Source organism: Mauremys mutica, chromosome 19 (assembly GCF_020497125.1).
Source record: "Mauremys mutica isolate MM-2020 ecotype Southern chromosome 19, ASM2049712v1, whole genome shotgun sequence".
In the NCBI taxonomy this organism is placed as follows: Eukaryota; Metazoa; Chordata; order Testudines; family Geoemydidae; genus Mauremys; species Mauremys mutica.
This window is the reverse complement of record NC_059090.1, coordinates 7,074,256-7,097,544: the sequence shown is the minus strand read 5'-3', so window position 1 is coordinate 7,097,544 and position 23,289 is coordinate 7,074,256. Positions and strand designations below refer to the sequence as shown.

General features: G+C 44.9%; 1 protein-coding gene and 1 long non-coding RNA gene across 2 annotated transcripts; both read left to right on the top strand.

The window, feature by feature from the left end:
- Positions 1-137: 137 nt before the first annotated feature.
- LOC123353213 lies at positions 138-4,506 on the top strand. Its single transcript, XR_006574430.1, has 3 exons — positions 138-223; positions 3,326-3,385; positions 4,127-4,506. It is a non-coding gene; the product is annotated as an uncharacterized LOC123353213 (long non-coding RNA).
- A 5,356-nt stretch (positions 4,507-9,862) lies between these two features.
- Positions 9,863-22,402, top strand: LOC123352868 (schlafen family member 13-like). Its single transcript, XM_044993346.1, has 5 exons — positions 9,863-10,197; positions 13,678-14,807; positions 15,927-16,055; positions 16,965-17,691; positions 19,362-22,402. The coding sequence occupies exons 2-5, from the start codon at positions 13,685-13,687 to the stop codon at positions 20,140-20,142; spliced, it is 2,760 nt and encodes a 919-aa protein (XP_044849281.1). The 5' UTR covers positions 9,863-10,197; positions 13,678-13,684; the 3' UTR covers positions 20,143-22,402.
- The last annotated feature ends 887 nt before the right edge of the window (positions 22,403-23,289 follow it).

The following is a 23,289-nucleotide window of genomic DNA, read 5'->3' as shown; positions in this document are numbered from 1 at the left end:
CGGGGCTGGCTCAGGGAGGGGCGGGGCTCTGGAACGTCAGAGCTGCGCTAAGGGGGCGGGGTCTAAGCCGGGAGGGGCGGGGCTCTGGAACCTCAGCGCTGCGCTGAGGGGCGGGGTCTAATCCGCCGGAAGGGTCTGTCAGCGCCTGGGAGGCGGGAAGTTTAGCTCGGTCCCTGGAGGCTCCTCGTCCCGCGGTGCGGACTCCGCAGAGAACAGCCGCGAGGTGAGGCTCGTTTCTCCCGGGCTGTGGGGGGCGGGGAGCGCGGCCCGGGACACGGTCCGTGCCTGCGGCGGGGCAGAGCTGTTATCCCCGCGGCGGATCCCCTCGGGGATTTCACACCGAGCTCGCCTGGGTCACAAACCCGCGTTCAGCGCCTGGGCAGATCCCCTGCGCGGGGACGGGGGTCAGGTCGGTGAACCCGCCATTGCAGCTCGCCTGGCGTGTGTGTGACCCGGAGCAGCCACGGTCCCTCGGGGGCCGAGTCTCATTTACACGAAAACCGCTTGACACCGCCCCGGGGTTCTGCCACTGTAAATATCCAGCCAGGAGTGTCAGTATCACGGACTGGCTTTACGGCCCTTTCTCACCGCCACAGTGGCGTGAAGTGGCGTTAGTGTGAACGAGACCGGGACCCCTAACTTGTAGGGACGGCGGATCGGAGCTGGGCTCAAGCAGCTCCACGTGGCCACAGCACGTGGAAGTCATAAGAACGGCCAGGCGGGGTCAGACCAAAGGTCCATCCAGCCCAGGGTCCTGTCCTCTGGCAGTGGCCAGTGCCAGGTGCCCCAGAGGGAATGAACAGAACAGGTGATCACCAAGTCAGGACTCAGCCCCTTTCCTTTTCCGGGCGGCATTTCTCCCTCCCCCATCACCAACCAACGTTTGGCTCTTTCTCTTTGAGGACAAGCTGCTAACCTTAGAAACTGACCTGGTGACAAGGAAACAGGTGGGCAGTTCGGTATTGGGCTCGGGGTTCATAGTGTGATGTGATCACAGTCCTGGGCACGAGCACTCTGCTAACACCAGTTTCCTGTTATTTCGGAGACTTCTTCCACACACAGAAAGCCAAGCTCCTTGAAAGCAAACAATGTAGCAATTCCTGTAAGCAACTCGCCCTCCCACACTCGGAGTTTCATACAGGAGCTCTGCAGTGTCCTAGCCCCAGCTAGAGCTCTTAACTGCCCTGCAGTCTGGGTGTGGAATATAAATTCATCAGAGGAGCAGGCTGGTCTCTGCTTGTGCCCCTGGGGCAGGGAGTCAGCATTTTGTTTAAAAACAGAGGTCAAGTGATTAAGATAAGAAAGAGCTAGTAATTAAATTAAGGATCTGGAAGTGAATTCCCAGAATACAGGGAACTCAGAAGAAATACAGCCAAGTCCTCTGAGCCAAGGTTACATTTGGAAAAGAGGGAGATGTGAGGGGGATAGGTGAAAAGAAGGGGCCTAAACCAAGGGAAGGGTGAGCAATGGTATAGCAAGGTGCCCACTTGACCTGTGGTAGTTGTGTGGCCCCATCACTGTAGTAGCTGAGCACCTCACAAAGTCTAACTGATTTCTCCTCGCAGCCCCTCCCTTGGTGAGGTAGAGCTGTGCTGTTATCCCCACTATAGGTAATAAGGTAATAACTGGAGATATACCAATCTCCTAGAACTGGAAGGGACCTTGAAAGGTCATTGAGTCCAGCCCCCTGCCTTCACTAGCAGGACCAATTTTTGCCCCAGATCCCTAAGTGGCCCCCTCAAGGATTGAACTCACAACCCTGGGTTTAGCAGGTCAATGCTCAAACCACTGAGCTATCCCTCCCCCCTATACAAATAGGCACTGAGGCACACACAGACTAACCACCACATTTTCAAAGGTATTTAGCACTAGGGTGACCAGACAGCAAGTGTGAAAAATCGTGACGGGGGTGGAGGGTAATAGGATCCTATATAAGAAAAAGACCCAAAAATCAGGTGTCCCTATAAAATCGGGACATCTAGTCACCCTATTGGGCACCTAGTGGGATTTTCAAAAGTACCTAGAAAGTTGGATGCTTTGTAAACCCCACTAGATGCCTAGCTGCATTTTGGGGTACCTAAAACCTTTGAAACACTGGCCTGAGAGCATTCAGCAAGTCCCTGGGGAAATACAACCCCAGCTTTCTCTCCACTGGACCAGCCTTTCTCTCTGTTGCATGCTGTAAAAAAAGAGAACTCTGATACATGGGAGCAAAGCCAAGCAGGCCAGTTCTCTGAGCCTCCCAGGCTATTGGGAAGGAGGATGTCATGGTTGACAGCATGAAAAGCATCACAAAGGTCAGGAAGGATGAAGAAAGAAATAGAGAGAGAATGAGCGTCAGATGAGAAGAGATCATTTTAACCCCCAAGGGGTGGCAGGTTCTGCCCCATGCTGGGCTGTAGAACAATGGCAGCTGTGAAATTTTATATTTTATCCAAAAACCATTTTATTTTGTTATTTTTTGTTCTGAGTTTGGGAAAAGGAAGGAATGAGAACGTGTTGTATGAGTATCAGATGTGTTTATGCCTCAAATTCTTAGGGTTTCAGCTGTATTCAGACCAATTCCAGAACAAAGAACAAATTGCATCCGTAGTATCCATAAAGTCAACTATTATTGTCATAATCTGTATTATTTGTGATATTGTATTATTGTGTCCCTAGCCTCTATTTGCCAGAAGCGGGGAATGGGTGACAGGGGTTGGATCACTTGATGATCACCTGTTCTGTTCATTCCCTCTGGAGCACCTGGCATTGGCCACTGTCAGAAGACAGGATACTGGGCTAGATGGACCTTTGGTCTGACCCAGTACGGCTGTTCTAATTCACTGACACCATGTGCGCACTCAGCATTGTTCAGAATATGCCAGAAAATATAGTCCCTGAGCCAAGGCGTATAAAATATGTAGCCCTGGATAAGATGGCTCTAAGATAGTTAAATATGAAGTGTATAATTACTGAACACATGTTAATATCTATGAGTGAAGGCACTGGTGGCAATAGAAGTTTTACCTGATTAAGGACTGGAAGATTTGATCACCCAACTTTTTTTTTTCGAGAAGAAGAGCTGCCCAGAGCTCCTGTGCCTGTTTATTTTCCTTTCCTGCCTGCAGTGGCCCTGCTTTGCCTCAGAAGACTCAATTTTTTCTCAACTTTAAAATGTGGAATTTTCTTGGTGTTTGGTTTTAAATATTTGCCTGTGAGAACTGCAGCTCAGTCATTGTGGTGGTATTCTGGAAAGTAACTGGCCTTTAAACAGAAGTGAGCAGTGTTGCCAACTCTCATGATTTTGTCATGAGTCTCACGATAATTATTGTTTTCCTTAAAGCCACAGCTCCTGCAGTCAAGTGGATCTGTGATGATTTCAGCCTTCATTCTTAAAGAAAAAGTAAGTTTCTAGCCCTCGTGGCTGTGGAGGAAGATTCAAAATGTGACCCAGTGCACCCTCAAGGCTCAAACAGCAGAAAGCAAACAAAAAGAACACCAAATCTGTTATTTTTAAATAATCTCGTGATTTTTAAGCCAATCTCATGATTTTTGGTGAGCCGGACTCATCATTTTTGAACATTTGGGGTTGGCAATACTTTGAAAGTGTCAGTTTCACTCCTGTTTAAAGTCAGTTTCTAGTCTAGTATTTGTAGTGAGCTATCACCCCTAGAGCCCTAGGCAGGTGCAGTATGAAGTTATGGGGCCTTTCCCTAGTAGGGTGTTTCCAAACGTTAAATGATCTATTCCAAGCTTGGTGAACTGCAAAAAGTAAATAGCCTAAATGATAGAAAGTAATCTAGATTTTTGTACAGTTGTTTCCATTGTTGTATTCAAGAGTAAGAGTATGCTTTAAAATTTTAAGCCTAATCAGTGTCCCTTAAGTGACGTGACACAAAATGTCAGAACATGTTAGTATTAGAGCTGAATGGGTCTAGTATTTATTTAATTTTCTTTCTGTATACAGGAATTAGATACAGTGCTCCTGTCAGCTACTTTCTAAATTATTGTCTGCAAAAAAAAAAGTAGTTTTCAGGTGCCTAAGTAGCCCATGTAATCACAGTTAAAGTTGCCCACCACCACCAAAATCTGAAATGATGTCCCTGCATGAACTTCTTTAATTCTTTTTTTAATCCCATTATAGTTTTGGACTTCACAACATCCCCTGACAATGAGTTCCACAGTTCTCATCTGCTTGTTTGGCGGATTCTCACACAGCCACCTCCATGTCTTTTCCCATGCAGCCACCTTGGCATGTTACAAGCTCCCTGAGCTCATCCACAAGGTCTCTACCCTGTCCACATTCAAGTCCCTCCTAAAGACCCACCTCAGCCATGCTGTCTAGAGTGACTCTTGATGATTTTTAAATAAAAAGTTTGTAACTTGCCTGTTGTTATTTCCCTTCCTCAGACCTCTGTTCGTAGGTAGGGAACACCTCCTATCAGGGACTGTCCTCATTAAGTGTTTGGAAAGTGCCTAATATACAGTGGGCACCACTGCAAATAAATTATGAAGAATAAATCATCCTTGGGTCTGGCTCACTGCTTGTCTCAGAGTGGGTTGGGCACGGGACGTGTGGCTGTACTCTGAAAAGTGACTATGTCAACGTATCAGTCACTCCACTCAGCAGGTCAGCTCTGTATTCAGAGTCACGGCTGCTGACTTTAGTGTTTAATTTCTAATGGGAACGGGGTGCCCAAATCTTTCCGGGAGTTTTGAAAATCCCACCCTTCATCTTCAAATACTGTACAAACTAATGAATGATTGGGCAACAAAATGGCAAATGAAATTTAATGTGGATAAATGTAAAGTAATGCACACTGGAAAAAATAACCCCAACTATACATACAACATGATGGGGGCTAACTTAGCTACAACGAGTCAGGAAAAAGATCTTGGCGTCATTGTGGATAGTTCTCTGAAGATGTCCACGCAGTGTGCAGAGGCGGTCAAAAAAGCAAATAGGATGTTAGGAATCATTAAAAAGGGGATAGAGAATAAGACTGAGAATATATTATTGCCCTTATATAAATCCATGGTACGCCCACATCTCGAATACTGTGTACAGATGTGGTCTCCTCACCTCAAAAAAGATATTCTAGCACTAGAAAAGGTTCAGAAAAGGGCAACTAAAATGATTAGGGGTTTAGAGAGGGTCCCATACGAGGAAAGATTAAAGAGGCTAGGACTCTTCAGCTTGGAAAAGAGAAGACTAAGGGGGGACATGATAGAGGTATATAAAATCATGAGTGATGTTGAGAAAGTGGATAAGGAAAAGTTATTTACTTATTCCCATAATACAAGAACATGGGGTCACCAAATGAAATTAATAGGCAGCAGGTTTAAAACAAATAAAAGGAAGTTCTTCTTCACGCAGCACACAGTCAACTTGTGGAACTCCTTACCTGAGGAGGTTGTGAAGGCTAGGACTATAACAATGTTTAAAAGGGGACTGGATAAATTCATGGTGGCTAAGTCCATAAATGGCTATTAGCTAAGATGGGTAAGAATGGTGTCCCTAGCCTCTGTTCGTCAGAGGATGGAGATGGATGGCAGGAGAGAGATCACTTGATCATTGCCTGTTAGGTTCACTCCCTCTGGGGCACCTGGCATTGGCCACTGTCGGTAGACAGATACTGGGCTAGATGGACCTTTGGTCTGACCCGGTACGGCCTCTCTTATGTTCTTATGTTCTAATCCTCACATCCTCCCGGTGAGGTAGGTGGTATTATCCTCATTGTATCCAGTGGTGAGCTGGAGCCGGTTCACAGGAACCGGTTGTTAAATTTAGAAGCCCTTTTAGAACCGGTTGTCCCGGAACAACCGGTTCTAAAAGGGCTTTATTTAACAAAAGCTCCGGCAGCTGTCCACTCTGCCCCGGCCCCAGCTCACTTCCCCCTCTCCCCTGAATGCTCCGTCCCCCTTCTCCCCCTCCCCTGCTTCCTGCGAATCAGATGTTTGGGGGAAGCCCGAAACAAGCAGCAGGCAGGTAAGCTGGGGCACCGGGGAAGGGGAGGTGCGGCTGGCCCAGCCCGGCCAAGCAGCTCCCTCTGGCCAGGCTCCTGGTTCTGGCCGAGTGGCTCCCTCCGGCCTGGCACCCTGGCCGAGCGCCACCAGACCCAGCCCTATCCCAGACCCAGCTGAGCGCCCCCAGCTCCGGCCCCACGGCTCCAGGCCCGCGGCTCCCTCTGGCCCGGCTCGTGGTCCCAGCTGAGCACTCCCAGCTCTGTCCCGGCCCCAGCCGAGCGCCCCCAGCTCCGGCCTGGCTTGGCCCCCTCGGTGCTGGTCTCGGCCAAGCAGCTTTGGCCCGGCCCAGCCAAGTGCCCCCGGCCTGGACCCAGACCTGGTCCCTGCCGAGCGGCTCCAGGCAGCGCGGTAAGGGGGCAGGGAGCAGAGAGGAGGTGTTGGAAGAGGGCAAGGGAGTTGGGGGGGTGGATGGGGTGGGGCGGTCAGAGGGCAGGGAACAGGGGGATTGAATGGGGGGCAAGGGTCCCCGGGGGGGTGCAGTCAGGAAGGAGCAGGGGTTGGATGGGGCTGTGGGGGGCAATCAGGGGCAGGGGTTTTAGGGGTAGTCGGGGACAGAGAGAAGGGGTGGTTGGATGAGGCAGGGGTCCCAGGGGGGCATAAGGAATGAGAGGAGGGGTTGGATGGGGCGGCAGGGGGCAGTCAGGAGACAGGGAAGGGGGGTGGATGGGGCAGGAGTCCCGGTGAGGGGTTGGATGGAGCAGGAGCCCTGGGGGGGGGGCGGCCACAACCCCCTTGTGGGGTGAGGAGGAGGGAACCTGTTAATATTTTGGCAGCTCATCACTGGGTATGTCTACAGAAACTGTAATCACTGGGTGTGATTGCAGTCTAGACGTACCCAAAGAAAACAGCCCCTGTCCCAGACAGCTTACAATGTATGTGTCAGACGGGACCATCAGAAGAATGAAACTGACAAGTGGGGTGGGAGGGATGAGGTCCATTTAACACAACATAGTGTAAAAAAGTCTCAACTCACCACTCCCATCATTCAGTGACAGTTCAGAGACTTGTCATTGCCACCTATCAACTCCCCTCCTTCCCCCTAAACCAGGGGTGGGGAGTCTTTTTTCTATCACGGGCCATTGACCCATAGAAAAAAAATCAATCACGGTCACACACACAAGTAAAAAGCAACTTAATTTAGGTGATTTTTTTTTTTTAAGAGAGAGAGAGAGAGAGAAATGTTCAGCTCACCCACCCGGGGCTGGGGGTGTGGAGGCTTGGGGCTTCCCACCCCCAGTGGGGTAAGCTGGCACTCACGGCTCTAGCCCCGTAGGGCGGGCGCCAAGACTTGCCGCGAGCTGAATGAAATTAAGAAACGGGCCGGATCCAGCCTGCGGGTCGAGGGTTCCCCATCCCTACCCTAAACGAAATGTTCCTGCTCAAAAAATACTAGGACACAGAAAGGAGGGAGCTGTGCCAGGAATTGTGGTTAGGTGCCATAGTCAACAAGGACTGTTGCTGGGTGTGGACATGCTGAACAGCTTTATGCTAACCTAATGATGAGTTACAGAGCCGTTCCAGGAGCAAATGGTTTAACAGCTGCTTATCTATACTGTTTAACTTAGAAACTGGGTAACCCCTGAAGCAGAAAGAGCTTGGGATTTGGGACTGATATAGGGTCATAACCTGTAGACCTCCAGGAGGCAACACCTCATGTGTCCGGAATCAGAACAAGTAGCGACTGTTTTTTCTTCAAAAACAACAAGGAGTCCGGTGACACCTTAAAGACTAATGGATTTATTTGAGCATAAGTTTTCGTGGGTAAAAACCCACTTCTTCAGATACATGGAGTGAATGTTACAGATGCAGGCATTATATACTGACACATGAAGAGAAGGGAGTTACCTCACAAGTGGAGAACCAGTGTTGACAGGGCCAATTCAATCAGGGTGGATGTGATCCACTCCCAATAATAGATGAGGAGGTGTCGATTCCAGGAGAGGCAAAGCTGCTTTTGTAAGGAGCCCAAATTAATGGTGTTAAATCTGCGCCAACACTGAGGCAAGAGTGAGGTGCCCAAACAGGCCCTGCCTGCTACTAGAAGGTTCCACCATCCTGCCTGCACCCAGTCAACCCATCCCAAGAGCAGGAATATGCTGAGGGTTATGGACCAAGATGTAGCTGTTCTGGCCTAGTAGTCAGAGCAGGAGTCAGGTCTAGTGGGAGGAGCCGGCGTTCGGGTGGGGGAATGAAGCCACAGGTCAGCACCAGAGTCAACTGCCAGTTACCAGAGCCAGGGGGTCAAGGCAGAGTCAGAACCAGGAATCTAAGCTGAGGGTCAGAGCCGAGGGTCAACCCGGAATCAGAATCAGAAGTCGGAGGCCAGGGTCAGAGCCAGGGCGGGTAGCGGCGGATTGGAGGTGAGATGTAGGGGCAGGAGGAGAGGCAAGGATCAAGCATGGATGGGAACAGGAGTGACGGCATGAGCCAGGAGCAGAGCAGGAATCAGGAACAGGGCTGGGTGCAGGCCTAACACAGGCACCATAGGAAACCATCCTGTTGCTCAAACTTCCTGTGCCTCCTTCTGGCTTAAATAGCGAAGTTGGACCAATTGGTGGAGCCAGACAATCCTCCACTCAGAGCTCCCGTGGGCGGTGCCTTGGCTGGGGCTACCGTCCTCGTAGCTTAGAGCCCACCAGGCTTCAACAGACATTGGCAGCTCCCTGGGGACTCCTAGGCCAGGGTTCAGGACCTAGGACACCACACAGAGGACACTCAAAGAATTGCTACAGACTTCCAGCAGAATTGAGCAGGTGGAACAGCTGGGTGAAAAGGAAGAAAGGATCCTAGTGAGGAAGGGGATTAAAAATAACTCTTCCGTAAGCCACAGACCAGAATGGTCCTGGTCCAGGAGAACATATCTCAAGAGTGGCAGGCCTTAAAAAGCCTATTTTAAAAGAAAGGCCAGGACTGATTCCTGTGGGACACCAATGGAAACACACCGTGTTGAAGATGATTCTGTGCTCATAGTTACATTTTGAGACCCATCAGTTAGCAAGTTTTTAATCCATTTAATGTGTGCCATGTTCATTTTGTATTGTTCTAGCTTTTTAATCAAAACGCTGGGTGGCACCAAGTCAAACAGCTTACAGAAATCTAAGTATATTATGTTAACCCTATTACCTTTGTCAGCCAAACTTGTAATCTCATCAAGGAGATGGGGAAACAGAAGCCTATAGAGACTAAGGGCTAGTCTACACTGGCAACAGTAAAGCGCCACAGCAGCGCTTTAACGTGGATTGTGTGGTCACGGCAGAGTGAAAAAAACCACCTGAGTGAGAAAGTTGCAGTGCTGTAAATTTCCCGTGTAGACACACCCTCAGTGACTAGCCCAAAGTCTCACAGCAGGCTGAGGTCAGAGCCAAGATTAGAATTTACAGATGACTGTGAGGAGTGTGTTAGACTAGAAAGAAGATGGCAGTTCCTGGTTCCTTGCCCTGTGTTCAGACTGCTAGACTGCGCCTGTCTGCATGCAGCACATAAAGAATTAATGAAATATCACTCTTTAGGATTAAAGAGCAGCTCATCTTCGCCCACACGGTGTGTGGACAGTGGGGTCTTCTGAGGGACCCGGTTACGCCTTGCATGGTGTCAAGTATCAGAGGGGTAGCCGTGTTAGTCTGGATCTGTAAAAAGCAACAAAGCCTGTGACTGGCTAGCCAACTACACAAGCAGTTTCTCCTCCCCTGGTGTTCACACCTCAACTGCTAGAAGAGGGCCTCACCCTACCTGATTGAACTAACCTCGTTATCTCCAGACTGATTCTGGCCTGCATATTAATACCTGCCTCTGGAAATTTCCACCACATGTGTCTGACGAAGTGGGTATTCACCCACGAAAGCTTATACTCCAATACGTCTGTTAGTCTATAAGGTGCCACAGGACTCTTTGCCAGTTGTGCCTGGTTTTGCTCCTGTCACAATCTGCTGTCTGGGCAATTCACCAGCATTAGGACCCAGAGGCAGAGCAGCAGTCTGAGAGATGAACCCAGTGGGAAGATCATCCTGGTAAACTGGCATAGTTCCTTTGCAGTCAAAGGAGGTACATCGATTTCTACCAGCTGAGACAGGACAGACAAGAGATACTGAAGTTAGGACAGGCTCCTTCAGACTGAGGAGGCAAGAAGGTGAAACCCGAAATTCATAGAGGCCCCTCTGTCTACTTGAGTGCAGGAGAACCAGGAGGAAGGTAAGATGGGATTTCTTTTGTTGTGTTTGTTGCATGAAGTCTTCAACAAGGAGAAAAATATTTTCCTGTTGATTAAGCGGAGACCTGGAAATGTAGGGGAAACACAGTCACCTGGACAGCTCACTTTGGATACTTTACACTATGCTGGTGGTGGGGTGCGCTATTTCCTCCCTTATGAAATACAGAGTTGATGTAAAGGTGCAATCTCGGAATTACAGTTCTGACCTGCTCTAAGTGAAAAGAGACATGGTTACCTCACCCACCTTGTCTCTAATATCCTGGGACCAACACAGCTACAACACTGCAAACAACTACGTGAAAAGACTCTGGGTCAAATCCTTCCTTCAGTTACAGGTGAAGCCACTGCATTTCTTCCTGAATTTACCAGTGGGACTGAGAGCACAATTTGTCTCTTCGGCAGAGATTTTCGAGTGAGTTTGGCTGTTTCAGTTTTTGGGTGCCCAACGTGTGACAGCTTAAAAGACTAGGTCTGAATTAACCTACATGTTTTTAATACATATCCCTTATGCTTTGGTCTCGTCTGTGCTACGAATGAAACAGTCACAGTGCATGACAGACAAGGACAAGCTGTGTTCAGTACCAAACTGATTTAATTAAACTAGTGCAGCTTTGTGTGTGGACACTCTTGTATTTGTTTCAGGTTTAAACTGATGTAATTCCCCACATAGGAGGTTGCACCAGTTTAACTACATTTTTTAAAAACTAACTGAAGTTAAAGTTTAATGCAACTTCTGTATGTAGACAAACTTTCAGCAAGTGTTAAATTTGGGTTTGATGAGAAAGGGGAGAGCTTTTTTGCAGCACTTTCTTGAAGAGAGACAAGATCCTAAATTGCAGAACCAGTTTATGAGGTTAGTAGATAGTTCAGTTTCATTTTCCTTGCAATAGAAACTGATAGCACTTTTCTACATGCGAGTGACGTTAATAATAATAATAGCTGGCTCTTACACAGCATTTTTATCCATAGATCTCAAAGCGCTTTCCTGAGGTCATGTAAAGGTAGGAATGAGTTCAATAAATCCTAGCATAGGCATGAGTTCAAGAAATAGACTCATTCATTTCTTGTGCTTTGTGTGTGTTTCTCATTTTCTTCTGAAATAGTCTTTGTGTGAGAGAAAATTGTTACAATATTTAATTCTGCAAATAAAAGTGAGTACTCCTGGCATGGAGATGGCCTTCTGTGCTAGTCATGTTCTCCCATCAATGAAAACACAGGAAAAAAAATAATCTCCCCTATTTACTGTCACTTTTCCACTTTGGTTAGTTACAGAATAGTCTTGCAGTATTGTGGCAGATGGATAGCTGAATTAAACAACAATTCATCCCACTTAGCAAAACACTTTCCATTTCAGGGAACATGAAACTGTAGTGTCTAACCCAAAATAGTCACAGGGAAGAGCACCAAGGTAGAATAAAATCAGTCCAACTAGTACATGCAGTGAGGATATGAGATCTCTGATCTCTCTTCACCACTTGGAGTATACAGCCATCCCAACTGCATGCTAAAAAAAAACAACAACTTTCTACACCATCATGTGTTTCCTATATATCTTTATGCATAATGCGTAACATCACAGTTCTGTATTTTCAGTATAATGTTGAATTAATTTGTATATATTTTAACAGTAGGAAGGATTATAAACCATTCATATTGTATTTGTTGTGCTGGGGTTTAAAATGTACATCTTTTGTAGAGTAGATTAAAGCTGTCTCGCAACAGAGTTATGGCATAAGGTACCAGAAATGCACATTTGACTCTTGCTAAATTCTTTATCCTTTTGCTTCTGAAACAGATGGACAAACTCTCCGGTGAAGAGTATTTCATGTTCTTGTTGCCCTTTTTTGAACCCCCTCTGTGTGAGCAATAACCTTTTTGAGATGGTGACCAGTGGTGTACACAGTATTTGAGATGAGCCTCCCCCCCAACTGATTTATATAAAAGCATTATAAAATTGTCCTTATTATCTTAATCCCATTCCTTATGCATTCTAACATCTTATTTGATTTTTAGACCACATCTACACATTAAGCAGAAGGCAGAGGTGAAAGTAAGCCAGTCCGGTACGGCGTACCGGCAAGAGCTGGTACTCCGTGCTGGACTGGACCAGCTTCTCCGGCGGTGATTTAAAGGGCCCAGGGCTCCAGCTGCTGCGGGGAGCCCCGGGCCCTTTAAATCACCGCCGGAGCTCATACTCATAGTCCTCTCTGGTCCTGACGAAATAATTTTGCATCATCTGCAATTTTTGCGACCTCCCTACTTATCCCTCTTTCCAGATCATTAATAAATCATTAACACTGGATACAGTTCAGAACCTCGAGGCAGCCCAGTGTTAACCTTTGTGCATGATGAAAATTGGACATTTATTCCTACTCTTTGGGTCCCATCTCTTACCCAGGTGTTAACACCCCACAACAATGTAGTTTGTTTAGTATTCTCAAGTGAGGGTCCTTGTCAGAGGCCTTTTGAAAATCTGAATAAATTGTGTCAACCAGTTCTCCCTTATCCACTACCTTGCTGACACATTCAAAGAATTCTAATAGACTAGTGAGAAATGATTTCCCTTTGCAGAGACCATGTGGGTTACAGCCTAAGGGTATGCCTTTACTACCAAAGTTAAAGGGCTACCAAGGCGTAGGGAATGCCTCTGGGTCACTGGTTACTAGATGTCAAAGTCCTGGCAACTGGATTTGCCATTCTCTTCTCAGATGCTCTGCTGATATGTACCCTAAGGCCCAGACAGCTAGGTGACACCCACGCCTACATCTCAGCCTGTCCTGAGAGGAAACAGTCCCCTTCCACTCACTGAGTAACAATGCAGCACATAGGGGAGACTGAGGCAAAAAGAGGAATCATAAATATGTTACAAAATATTCCCACTTTGTCACAATGACAAGCTCTAGCAGATGGTGTCCCTGGCCTCTGTTTGCTAGAAGCTGGGAATGGGAAATAGGGGATGGATCATTTGATGATTCCTGTTCTGTTCATTCCCTCTGAGGCACCTGGCATTGGCCACTGTTGGAAGACAGGATACTGGGCTAGATGGACCTTTGGTCTGACCCAGTATGGCCGTTCTTATGAGCACACGCTGCTCCTTTAATAGTAGCATTATATACTGACACAGGAAGAGAAGGGAGTTACCTCGCAAGTGGAGAACCAGTGTTGACAGGGCCAATTCGATCAGGGTGGATGTGATCCACTCCCAATAATAGATGAGGAGGTGTCAGTTCCAGGAGAGGCAAAGCTGCTTTTGTAATGAGCCAGCCACTCCCAGTCCCTAGTCAAGCCCAAATTAATGGTGTTACATTTGCAAATGAATTTTAGTTCTGCTGTTTCTCCTTGAAGTCTGTTTCTGAAGTTATTGTTTTAAGGACAGTCAGCATTTTAGTTGATATTTAAAAAGTATTTTTAAGATAAAAAGCCCTACATAAATGCTAAGGAGTTTTTTTAAATTTTCCCAGGCACAAGATGGCCCATGAGGTGGAGCACCTGTATGTTGATTCAGCAACAGATTATCCGGAAGTGGTCGTACAAGTAGGAAAAATAACTTTTGGAGAGAATGAGAGAAAAAATATTCCCAAAAATATAAGACAAAAGCAAAAACTTACCCTGGCCCGTGCAGTGTGTGCTTTGTTAAACTCAGGAGGAGGAGTGGTAAAAGCGGAGATTGAAAATGAGGGCTACACCTTACAAGGAAATATGATTGGGCAGGACATAGAAATCGCTTTTAGGGAGTGCATTCAGTGTCCAAACTTGACAAAATATTTTGACTATATGCAGCAAAACAGTGACTTTTTGATTTTTGTTAAATCATGGAGCAGTGAAAACTCATTGGCTATCTCAGGCCTAACAAAACCTCGTATTTGCAGCCTGAGCTCTGGTTTGTACCTAAGATCTGGCACTTCTCTTGTCAGTGTGAAACCTGGCGATGCTTTGGAATTTCTCAAAGGGAAACAAGGCCATGTCACGAGAGAATTGGAAGAGGAGAGAGGGCCAAGTGCTAAAAGACCCCAGTTGCAAGATGTGCAGAGAACAAAGAAAGCTGGTGTGCAGGAGGAGAGAGACATAAGCAATGCTGCTGCTCAGTTTTTTGAAAGAGACCGATTGGAGTATGGAGAGACCCTGAACTTCACAGAATCAAGAGATGTAGAATTTAAAAATTTTGCAACTGATAATATCTTGAAATACCTCAGAGACATGCTGCCAAATTATATCTCTGCATTTGCAAACACACAAGGAGGAGGATATTTCATTATTGGAGTGCGCGATAACAGGACAGTTGCAGGATGTAGACGTGAAGATGTAACCACTGAAGAATTAGGAAAAGAAATAGATCATGCCAGAGAGAAATTAACCCTCTGTCACTTTCATACTGCCAGGGAAAGTGAACATAATTTAAAGTACAAACATAAAATCATAAATGTATATGATAGATGTGGAGACCATTGTGGGTATGTCTGTGCTGTGAGGATTGAACCTTTTTGTTGTGCTGTGTTTTCGGAAACGCCGGACTCATGGATTGTAAAGGGAAACCGCACCGAGAGACTGACAGCTAAGAAGTGGACCACCTTGATGACTGCTGCCGATCCAGGTTCAAAAATATGTTTCATAGTTTATTCCCAGTTTACTTCAGTGGCCCTAGAGTGGGTGGCAGGTGAACAGGAACCCATCAGTGCCAGGATTGTCATGTATCTTTAGAGTATGACCTCTCCACTCTCCCTGACTATGGTGTGTGTTTTAGGTCCAAACTTACCTGCATTTTTCACACCATTTATTGCTGCACTTTGACGTCAGGCTGAATCTTGAAACAAGGGCTCCAGAAATCTTCACACAAGTTAAAATAGTTGACTCCACCATAGTTTTGTTTCCTCTTCCACTATTTTTAGTTGTGTCTTCCACATTAGACCAGTTGATACAGTGTAGTGGTGCAGAGTTGAGAGCTGTGGTTAGAGGGATCATTCTACAGCCCCATTCTGTGGCTCACTGAGGGACATTGAAAGGGACATCATTGTCTTAACATAAAATAGCTGCCAATATGGATTCATTTGGTAGACAGATTTTACTCAGTGAAACAAACCACAACTCTATGCCCCTGATTTCTGACTTGGCAGCACATCCTGCTGCAATTGAAATGATGCATGCAAATGGTCTATTGTGCCTATATGCCCATTTCTTTGTAGAGCAACATCTCAGACCATTCTGAGAGCAGCTTGTGACACACTTGCTTACACATCCTTATATTTAGGCTGGGCAAAATTCAGTGTTTATTTTTTTATAATTTTGACAGATAATATTGGTTTGTTTTTAAACTTTTTTTACTAAAATTTTCACAGTTGTGGAAAAGTATGGGGGAGTGAGATATTGGAGCGGGCCCAGACAATAGTTATTAAATGAATGTAGATGCTGAGATTTTTTAAAAAAGATTTATAACCGTTAAAAAACAAGTTGTCAACATCACATGTCAAAATATACCAAAGAAACAGCCTTAAATCAAACTCTAATACATTCTCAAACTGCATTTTTCTTACTTTGCCTATCTGTAAATTCTGATTATTATTGATGGAAATATTTTTCGTCAATTTGTGTGTGTGTGGCGAAATCGACATTTATTGACCTTTACCAATTACAAATCAAATCCTTCCAAGCCTTCTTATAGTGGTGAGGGATGGAAGGAGCCTGTATTTACATGAGTTTTACTTTCTTTTTCAAGAACTTTCAGAGTTGGCTGCTGCTTTTAAGAAAGAGCTGAGTCTGTCAGATGGGCCTCCCCTCATCAAACCAGTTTATTCACACCAAGGCCTTGATAGTCTGGATGATCTGCAAAAATATCTGTTTCCAGGTGCGTCTTTTTGAAGCTTCCTTCTGGTTTCTATATTTTGACACGTTTGAAAGCGTGTGGGCTGGGGGAAGATGCTGAGGGGCAGTAGCCCCGGGCATTCTACTTGCATAAGGCAAAGACAGGAAGACGGCTATGGAAGGCCATCGGTGGGAGAATTATGCACTAACTTACGACAACTACTTATTTGAATGTGAAGTTGTGCGCCCTTCCCCCAAGACTCAGGCCCCCAGATACTAGTGGGTCCACATGGCCCTTAGCCATGTCTCAGCCCACCCAGTTAGACCCCATTGGAGGGTTGAGCACTGCTGGCCAGGCTTAGCCCCCCTTTGCTCTCAGAAACCCAAACAACCCAGTGCACAGTGTACTGGGGTGGAGGAAAGAGCCCCAAATGTTCACAGTGGAATCATTATTAATAGGGTGGGGTATAGATGTAGTTGGATAGCTCAGAGACTGGGATCCAGAGCCTGTTGCCAGTTACAGTCCAGCACTACTTTGGTATTGACTGAAAGTTGTTGCTAATTGACAGCTGTTCATACTCTGTGACATGAGCTAGTGGATCTGGACGGAGACCTGGCCAGCTGCTGTCCCTATTATAATTGGCATCAACAGGCTCCCCTGCTGGCAATCTCAGCAGAGGGACCAAGAATTGTATGGGTAATGTAGATTCAATTCCTTACCCACTCCTAGGAGGTGGCTCTTGTAGAAAAAGTTTGAGGCATATGGAGAAGGTGGGCAAAGTGTGACAGAAGTGTGCACTGATGTTGCCTCTTCTGTGAACGGGGGCTCCAGTCTCTATGGCTGTCGAGTCAGAACCTTTCACCAACATTAATTCACTTAGTCTGAGGCATGCTAATCCAGTTTGTCAAAATTATTCTAACTCCAACAATTTCCTGTTCTCTGAATTTTTAGTGGAATCTAATAGGATAAAATATACTCCAGAAAACCTCAGCAAGGAGCTTGCATCAGAGCATCCAGAACTAATCAATTTAATGGAAGAGCACATGCAGCTGCTTTCTCAGGGGATACTTATATTTTCGAGAAGCTGGGCTGTTCAGGTTGACTTGCAGGAGAACCAAGATGTTGTTTGTGATGCTCTCTTAATAGCCATGGAGAGTCCTCCAATACTCTACACAGTCTTTGAGAATCCCAACTCTGAAGGTATTTTTGAATACTCAAGACATACTGCCTGCAGGTTAAAGGAAAAACTGGTAAATATTGGGGGCTACACTCAAAAAGTGTGTGTGATGCCAAAGCTACTCTGTCTGCACAGTAACAGTGACAAAGGGCAAGATGGGGGGGTGAGTATGCAAGATATGTACCCGACTAACTACAGCCGAATCCACGGTGATAACTTGAAACATTTACTGCGCTCACTTGCAATATTCTTGCTGAGTTTTCCATCCTTTTTAAGTGACCAGCTTGGTTGTGAATTTTTCAACCTCCTGACCATCAAACAGTACGAACTGCTTTCAAAAAACCTGCACAAGGCTAAAAAGCTATTTGTCTACGGCCTGCCAGGAACAGGGAAAACGATAGTGGCACTGAAGATCATCGAAAAGATAAGGAATGTGTTTAAATGCGAACCAGAAGAGATTCTCTACATTTGTGAGAACCGGCCTCTGAGAGAGTTTGTGGGGTGAGCATTTCATATATAATTCCTAACTGTGCCATTACTTGATCAATGCTGTCTATTTATTTGATCTAAAGTGCACCTATCTTTATAAAAAGGGAGGCTTAAAGCTATACAGTATATTTGCTTATCACTGAAAAGTGGTTTTCAAGAACTAAAAGGATCTCACCCTAAAGGCCTGAGTAATTGCTGTTTTGAACATGACAACATAGAAGAGGGTTATTGGAAACCATTCTTGACTAAGTATTGATGTGTAACTTAACACTGCTACGTTTGGGTGGATATGTTTTAAGATAGGTCTAAGTTGGATCCTGGCAAAGGAGTGTAACTTACACCAATTTGGCATTCAGTGTGCGCAAAATTAATGTAACTTGTACAGCAAGGGGACAGAATAGAGGGTGTAGCAGAAAAAGTAGCTAACAGGAGGGTGCTAGTAGTCAGATGGGGTGGTTGAATGAGCCAACTTCCTTTCAGGTAGGAAAACCAAAAGATTGCCACCAAAGCAGCTTGTACTTGGCTTGCAATGGTGTTTATCAGAATTTGCATATTGGCTAAAATGCCTCATCAAGTGGGCTTTATCAAAAGTCCAGTTTTATTGGTCCAGGAAAACTCAGACTATCCACATACACCCCACAACCTCACAGGTCTGTCAGTTTGTTATGCCCATCCCTGGAAAAAACAATGATAGAAAACATCTTTCTTACTCTACTCTTTTTTTTTAAGTTGATTTTTCCCTCCCTAGTTCTAATTAGAAATACTGTAGAGTTTGGTTTCTAAAGGGAAAAATTTATCCATTTGATTCCAAAAGTGTGTAGCAAGTTTCTAAAATCAATCTGTCATAAATCGGAGCAGGCATCCTGGACCTGGGATGCTCAACTAAGAGTCTTGTTTCCATGGAAATCAGATGTTTGAACTGGAAGCCCACCAGCTGAAAATGATGCAGCTACTTGTGGCTAGTGCTCGTTTTTGTTTTCTTGGAAATGGATAAGATCCCTAATATAAAGTATTAAAGAGCAAACTTTTAAAATAATTCCTCCTACCTTCTTTTCTCCTCCGTTTCCCTATGAATGCGAATTTTCAGAGGCCACAAGCAACAGCGATTCAGAGCGATGATGCCAAAAAAAATAGATTTTAGTGGCCTGGTGAGAAAGGGCTGCTTTAAAAAAACCAATTTGGAAGCTTATGGATGGAAAAAATGCTTTAAATTTAATATATTAAAATATAATATTATCCAAGTACACGGTCCCTTTGCATCTTTTTATAGAAGGTACGTTAAGCTACTAGTAATGAAGCTCCCATACAGTTTTTTAACCAGTAAGGCAAAGCAATTTGAGTGAAAATATTCCTATCCGTGAGCATGCCCACACAAAAAATGATCTCAAATAATTTTCATATCAAATTTGCTACATAACACACTTGAGGTGTGTAGATTTCTGGAATAATTCTGTGTTCAAGGCATGTGGGTATCTAGGATGCATGTATGTGTCTTAGGAAGAGTCAATTTTTTTCTTAATAAAGTCAAAGTTTGAATGGGATGGGGATTTGTTTTGTTGGTATGCTGAAAATCTACAGAAAAATGATTTAACTGACATCATTCAGTCTAAATTGATAAGATTTAGAGAAGTACTTTGCAGCACACACACTAACATTTATCAAATATTTTATTTATATTGTAGAGATAAAGGCATTTGCCAATCTGTGACAAGAGTAACTTTCATGAAGGACAACTTTGAAAAGGTGAAACACATAGTAGTTGATGAAGCTCAAAATTTCCGGGAAGAGAATGGCTGTTGGTACAAGAAGGCAGAAGATATCACCCAAAGATGTAATGAGCCTGGTGTTTTCTGGATCTTCTTGGACTATTTACAGACAAGTCACACTTGCAAATCTGGTCTGCCACCTGCACGTCAGCATGACCCTGTGGAATCACTAACCAAAGTGGTCCGTAATTCCAAGGAGATATACGGCAACATAAAAAGTCAAATGGAAAGGATTGTACAAGATAAAAAATTAGGAGATGTTCCTTATGAGCGTTTAGAAAACTTGTTACGTGAAGCCACGTGTGGTCACCATGTATCAGGTTTTTATAGCATAGAAAGAGACTTAAATATGAACGAAATAGCAAATTATGTGGCTAGAAAATGTTTTGAGTATTTGAAAAAGGGCTACTCAGAGAAAGAGATTGCTATTCTGTTCAGCACGCTGCACGATAAAAGAAAATATGAACCCATAATAACAAGACAAATGAGGAAATTCAAGCTGAATCCAGTTTTCCAAGAAGCAGATGAAGTGCAGGGAAAGCATATTATTCTTGACAGCATCCGTCGCTTTTCTGGCCTAGAAAGGAGCATTGTGTTTGGTGTCAATCCAGTCTCTACCCAAGAGGAGATTTCTGACAACCTTTTACTCTGTGTGGCATCCAGAGCTAATTTACGCCTCCATTTGCTGTTTGAATAGATCCCCAGTGGTTACTCAGGAGTTGTTTAATAACCCCTCTAGGAGTAGCCCCAGATTCTAGTACTGCACAGAGGATGAGTTATATTCATTATATGGTTTTTGGCCCATGGTTCCAAATTTGCAAAAGAGAGACATTTCACACCCCCTAGCTAATAAACTACCTGAGGCTGCTGATGCACAACATAAACAGAAATAAAGTTACATGGCAGGCAATGGGCAATTTGAACCACTGTGGCTCCTAACTGCCATTGAGAGTTTCCATAATGGGCTAGTGCAGCATCTTTAGACTTTGGTTGCATAGGAATGAACTGACAAGTGGTAGGCAACATGTTTCTGAAGTGTGTGCAGGGATTGGAGGAGTTCCTGGGTTCTAGTCCTCACCTACCACTTCCCCAAGGTTACACGGTGCAAGTCATTTGAGCCTGATTTTCAGAAGTGGCTTCTGATTTTGGATTCCTGGGTTGTTTGTTTTTTTTGGGGGTGCACAGGGTTAGATACCTAGGCTCCTACATCCATATTTAGGCTGTTAAATATAACCAGATTTTTTGAAAGGTGATTAGCACTCAAAACTCCACTGGAAGTTAATAGGAGCTACAGATACTCAGCAACTCTGAAAAAGAGGAATTTTTTTATATTTAGGAACCAAATTTTAGATACCTAGCTTAGAAATGTTTGGCCCTTTGGACATGTTTTCAGATATGTTGATCATCCACAGCTCCTACTGAAGTTTTAGGTGCTAAGCACTTTTGAAAATCAGGTCTTGAGTTCCGAAAGCTGGGCATACAAAATGAGCGACCAGTTTTGAAAATGTAGAACTTAGTCGCTGCCTTGTGTTGGAAATAATACTGACCCGTCTTCCCCAGGGGTGTTGTGGTTTCTTTAAAGTTTGAGGAACTGTTTGAAATCCTCTGGAGGGAGACATTAGAACATTGCAAAGCATTAATATTATTGAGCAAGTGGAGCAGACTTCAGATTCAAATATTTTATTTCAGCATTATTATTTGATGCTGCAGTTGGTTCCAAGAGCAGTTAGCTCCCAAGGTAGCCAGCCCAGGTGGAATGCTACAAGGCAACCAGAGAACCCTGGAGGAGGAAAGTTTGGAGTGATATAACCTTGAAAGTTATTTGTCTTAGGACAGGACTGCATGGCCCAAGGAAACTTTGGTAGCCACAGAATATTAGGGGTGAAATCCTAGCCCTCTTAAGTCAATGGAGCCAGGAGTTCACCCTAGGTTTGAACCTTGGAATGATGAACTTAAGATGTTATATAAAACATTTTTAGGGTAACCTGTGAGAGCAGACAAAGGTTTGGTTTGGTTACTCAATGCAAACCAAACCACTTTTTACATTTGGCTCATAGTTCAACTTGATTTGTATTTAGGAATAAGTAAATAGCAAAACTGATTAATTAGCACTTATATTTGAGCGAGGGAAAGCTTATTCAGATCTACGTACATTCACAACTGCAAAAGTACAACGCTAGGTCTTTGCTGGGTTCTCTTTTCTTCATTCTCATTCAGAATTTTGGTTCCCTCTTTAATTCAACATCTATGTTCTATAGCTAATGATTGCCTACATCTTTTGGAATTTGATAACTGAGTTATTTAGCAAAATACGTGGAAGATTTTTTTTTTAAGAGAAGTGAGTAGGTGCCCAATATTTACATCAGGTTATGATTAACCTCAAGGGAAGTCATTGTGTTTAACTAGAGTCAGTCTTGATTGGGAGTTTGCACCCAGTTTGACAAATGTGTTAGGCTAGATATCCTTCTGATCCTCAAGTAGCTACTGCTTTTAGTAAACTTTTTCCTTCTGCTTGGACTGGGAAACTGTACCCCTTCCTCTGTGACCTCCTGCCTGGATCACTGCAGCTCGCTGTACCTAGGATGACCATGTCTACCTTTGCAATACCTGCTACTGGTCTAGAACTATCTATCTAGGTGGCTGTATGCCTCCCTCCCCGATCACTGGAGTACAGTAACTCCACACTTAATGTTGTAGTTATGTTCCTGAAAAATGTGACTTTAAGCAAAACAATGTTAAGCAAATCCAATTTCCCCATAAGAATGAATGTAAATAAGGGAGGTTAGGTTCCAGGGAATTTCTTTTCACGAGACAAAAAACTATACATTATATAGATATTCACTCAGCACACGTTTTAAACAAACAATTTAATACTGTTCACAGCTATGATGATTGTGAAGCTTGGTTGAGGTGGTGAAGTTAGAGGGTGGAAGAGGGTGGGTTATTTCCCAGGAAATGCCTTACTGCTAAATGATGAACTAGCACTCGGCTGAGCCCTCAAGGGTTAACACATTGTTGTTAATGTAGCCTCTCACCAAGGCAGCATGAACACGAGGGAGGGGAGACAGCATAGCAGACAGACAGACACACACCTTATGTGTGGGAGGGAGAGAGAAATGCACACTGCACCTTTAAGAAAGCTGACCCACTCTTAGGTGCATTGTCTTTTTAAGTGGATCAGGAAGTTGACAGCAGCTGCTGCCCCAAGCTCTCTCTGTCTCTCTCCATCCGTGTCCCCTCCCTGCTCTATATGGAGAAGGGGTAAGCGGGGTGCAGGAGCAGGGGAAAGGGGGACACCCTGACATTAGCACCCCCCCTTCTCTCCCTGCACAGCAAGCAGGAGTCTCTGGGTGCAGCTCCAAGGCAGAGGGCAGGGGCAGCGCATGGCAGTGGAGGGAGGGACAGCTGCTGCACAGGGAACTTAGGGGAGCAGGGAGCTGATAGGGGGGCTGCCGGGCTCTTCGGCAGCAATTCGGCAGGAGGTCCCTCGGTCCCTCTCGGAGGGAAGGACCTGCCACCGAAGTCCCGCCGAAGAAGAAAGCGGCGCGGTGGAGCTGCCGATTGCGGCTTTTATTTTTTATTTTATTTTATTTGTTTCCGCCGCTTGGGGCAGCAAAAACCCTGGAGCCAGCCCTGGTCGCAACTACTGTCCTATTTCCCCTCCCCCCACCTCTTTATGGATCTATTATTTGCAGCTTGATTTTCTTGTCCGGTGGACTAATAATCAAACCAGATTGTGATAAGAAAAATAATAAACCAGATTCATGATTATGTAGCACATAATTTACCATTTTCTATAAGACTATTGATTTTCTGCAACTACGGAATGTTTTTATACATGCTT

Bases quoted from the DNA above. Each gene is read 5' to 3' on its own strand.
- LOC123352868 (XM_044993346.1), top strand. From the start codon at position 13,685: ATGGCCCATGAGGTGGAGCACCTGTATGTTGATTCAGCAACAGATTAT. The intron at 14,808-15,926 runs GTTCAAAAATAT...TTCTTTTTCAAG, and splicing joins GATGACTGCTGCCGATCCAG to AACTTTCAGAGTTGGCTGCT. The intron at 16,056-16,964 runs GTGCGTCTTTTT...CTGAATTTTTAG, and splicing joins GCAAAAATATCTGTTTCCAG to TGGAATCTAATAGGATAAAA.